The 3,786-nt window shown below is 33.7% G+C and overlaps 1 protein-coding gene across 1 annotated transcript; it reads left to right on the top strand.

Moving 5' to 3' along the window:
• The first annotated feature begins 398 nt into the window (after nucleotides 1–398).
• Nucleotides 399–2,084, top strand: LOC106303731 (GDSL esterase/lipase At1g29670-like). Its single transcript, XM_013740041.1, has 5 exons — nucleotides 399–683; nucleotides 826–950; nucleotides 1,048–1,293; nucleotides 1,411–1,663; nucleotides 1,759–2,084. The coding sequence occupies exons 1-5, from the start codon at nucleotides 449–451 to the stop codon at nucleotides 1,980–1,982; spliced, it is 1,083 nt and encodes a 360-aa protein (XP_013595495.1). The 5' UTR covers nucleotides 399–448; the 3' UTR covers nucleotides 1,983–2,084.
• The last annotated feature ends 1,702 nt before the right edge of the window (nucleotides 2,085–3,786 follow it).

Below are 3,786 nucleotides of genomic sequence, written 5' to 3'. Positions count from 1 at the left end.
ATTTACTCCATATTTTAGAGGTAAAAAATAGAGTTTTGTATTGGAAATGCTCCGAGAAGTTTTTCACATCCTCTTAAACTCCTTAAATAATGGGGATGAGGATCACATCCTCTTAAACTCCTTAAATAATGGGGATGAGGATCATTAATTAGTGTCGATGGGGTTGTCGGCACATACACAGTTTTCTTTGGTCTTCACTCTTGAAGTACCAAGTAATTAAGATTAAAAACCCTTCATAAGTCCTTAATTTTGAGTAATGAGTGAGAAGAAAAACACAACTTTTTGGACCCACCAATCTTAAAGTGAGTAGCCCTACAAAGTTAAAGCTACCAGAATCAAAATATCAAACATCTATATATATATCCACACTACTTCTCTGGACTTCTTCACATCACTACACTTTTCACTTCCAGTATCTTTTTTATACTCAATACACTTTGGTTTTGAAATGGAGAGTTACTCAAGGAAATGGTGTGTAGTGTTTGTGTTGTTGGCTTTAGCGTCCAGTGTAGCAAAAGCACAACAAGTTCCATGTTACTTCATTTTCGGTGATTCTTTGGTTGACAATGGAAACAACAACGGTCTTGTTTCTTTTGCAAGAGCCAATTACTTTCCTTACGGCATCGATTTCGGCGGCCCCACTGGCCGGTTTTCCAACGGAAAAACCACCGTTGACGAGATTGGTACGAGTCCTCTTTTAGAATCTATCTTCTCTGCATAACACTAAGTAACCAGAGGTTTTGCTAGTTAAATAGTCTACTGTGACTAAATTTTTAATAGTTCTAGTCTAACATGGTTTTAATATTTCTTCGTGATGTAATGAAGCTGAGCTACTTGGATTTAAAGACTACATTCCTGCGTACAATACTGTAAGTGGTCGGCAAATACTCACCGGAGTTAACTACGCATCTGCAGCTGCCGGAATCCGAGAAGAAACCGGTCGACAATTGGTAACTTAACATAAAAAATACTCTCAACACTTTTCATTCCTAAAACATTAGAACATTTCCAACAATCTTTTTTTTTTTTGTTTTACTGGAAATGAAGGGACAAAGAATAAGCTTTAGCGGGCAAGTTCGCAACTACCAAACAACGGTACAGCAGGTGGTGAGCGTACTAGGAGGCCAGGCTCAAGCAGCTGATTACCTCAAGAAATGCATTTATTCTGTTGGCATAGGAAGCAACGACTATCTCAACAACTACTTCATGCCTACGTTCTACTCTTCAAGCAGACAATTCACACCAGAACAATTCGCTGATGATCTCATCAGTCGCTACACCACTCAGCTTAATGTACATCTTACTAATATGGCTACGCAATTTATCCTGCTTTTGTGTCATTAGATACAAGCGTTTTGGCTCTTCTGGATGCTTCCTTGTTTCACAAGTTTCCTTTTGGGGTTTGTGTAGGCACTATACAACTATGGGGCTAGAAAGTTTGCATTGATCGGAGTTGGCGCTATCGGTTGTAGTCCGAACGCCCTCTCTCGCAGTCGGGACAGTAAGACTTGCGATGACCGAATCAACTCAGCGAACCAAATCTTCAACAACAAGCTAAGATCTATGGTTGATCAGCTCAACAACAATCATCCCGATGCACGGTTCACTTACATCAATGCCTATGGCATTTTCCAGGACATGATCACAAACCCCTCTAGATTTGGTATATACTTATGACACACAAGAGAGGTTTTTCTTTTCAATGTTAAAGAAACTGAACCTGATATCAGTTTTGTTGGGAATGTTTGTTTGTTCCAGGGTTCACAACGACAAACGCAGGGTGTTGTGGAATCGGAAGAAATGCTGGTCAGATCACATGTTTACCGGGACAAAGACCATGTGGAAACCGAAATGCGTACGTATTTTGGGATGCTTTTCACCCGACCGAAGCCGCAAACGTGGTTATCGCAAGGAGATCGTACACCGCACAATCACCTTCAGACGCTTACCCTATTGATATCTCAAGCCTAGCACGCCTTTGAAAGAACATAAGAGAGAATAAGAACTAAAAGAAGTTCCACAAACTAATATGTGATCTTCTCATGTACCATTTTTCATATAAAATCAAGCATAACATTATTATATACTAGGATCGGACCCGCCCTACGGGCGGGTAAGCAAATGAAAAAATATATTTAAAATTTACATGAAATTTTTAGTTTATTTTTAATTATAATTTTCACTATTTTTACTACATATTTGACTTTTTTTTTATTTTAGAAAGTATATATTTGTTACTATATGAAAACAAATATATTTATTTCACTGTGTTCAAAATATTTAATTTTTTGAATTTAATATATTTTTAATATAATTCTTCTTAAATTTTATCATTAAACAATTAGAAGAAAATCCAATTTATTGTATTTTTCTTTACAAAAATAAGCAAGTAGCTTAAAATAAGATATTAATTGTTGCTGTATAATATTTATAAATAACATGTTATGTTATAATTTATGAATTATTATATTTGATTAAAAATATGTTTATGTTTTTTTAAGTTTCTTCAAACTCACATCAATAAAAATTTGAAAAAATGAATATGTAATTGTTTTCCTTTTTTACCACCAAAATCTAGGCTAAACTAATAAAAAATAGAAAACACAAATAGTATTGGTAGCTACGAAGACAATTTATGAAGCATTGATGTATAGTTAATATATATAGTTCAAATGTAAAAAATGTGAATTTTATTATAAATTTTAAAATTTACACTGATGTGTCATGTGTAATTAAGAAATGGATGTCTAATCCAAGAAAACAAAATTACCAAGAAAATTATTAACTTGATTAAATAGAGTAGTTGATTTTATTTTGTGGTAATTATATATCTTCTCAAATTAAAACCAGATAATTAATGGTGGTGAAGTACTGAACAAACATGATAAATATCCACAAACAAATATAGTTGGTCCTTGAAAATTAGAAAATGAATACTCAAGAATATCATAAAATAATACTTACAAATTACCAACATATTTTCTCAGAATTTGCATTAACTCTTTTTAGTAGGTATAATATATGTTTTTAGTATTAGGAAAATATATACATACTAAATTATTCATTATCTAAAAATAAGTTTTATAATGTAAAACCTCCTAAAAGCTGATGTGTCTACAAATTCGAACCCATTAATAGAGAAGGTTGGTGTTCCCTAAACCCCTCTTATGATGTAAAAGTTTTAAATTGTAATATTTTTAAAAAATAATTGATGTACTGAAAAGGCAATGGTAAAAACCTACCAAGAAAGTTACTAATTCTTGACAATTTTTTTCTATTATGAAGTCCTTTTGTGGACCTCGCAGCATTTGTAAGAGACGTCATGAGGTAAACTCTCTCTAGTTCTCTCCCCTCTCTTTTTCTGAAAAACACTTATGTCAACTTTTCTCCTCCTAGTATTTTGCATGTGTATTTTGCAACGCTTCATCAATTAGCTTCAGAAGCATAGGCTTCGCTGACTTTTCTCAAGTTCCTTCAAACAAAAAGAGAAAATGTTTGGTCAAGTGACCCATATAGATATTGCCAAAAGATAGTAACATGCGAACATATTTCGAAATCCCTACGAACTACCTGCACCTATCGAGATAAACACATGTGTGCCAATAGTAAGGTATGATGAGACTCTTCTCTCTTATTCCATAGGTTTAAATCATAATAATCACACACCACAAACTTTTATAACAATTGTGATTCAAAGATTATGCGAGCGTAAATCAAATCTGCATCTACGCAAAGCTCAAAACTGAAAATAATACAAACTCCTATAAGAAGCCATTTTCTGCCCCC

The sequence above is a fragment of the Brassica oleracea genome, chromosome C7, assembly GCF_000695525.1.
Source record: "Brassica oleracea var. oleracea cultivar TO1000 chromosome C7, BOL, whole genome shotgun sequence".
Lineage (NCBI taxonomy): Eukaryota > Viridiplantae > Streptophyta > Magnoliopsida > Brassicales > Brassicaceae > Brassica > Brassica oleracea.
This window is presented reverse-complemented; position numbering and strand designations above follow the sequence as displayed.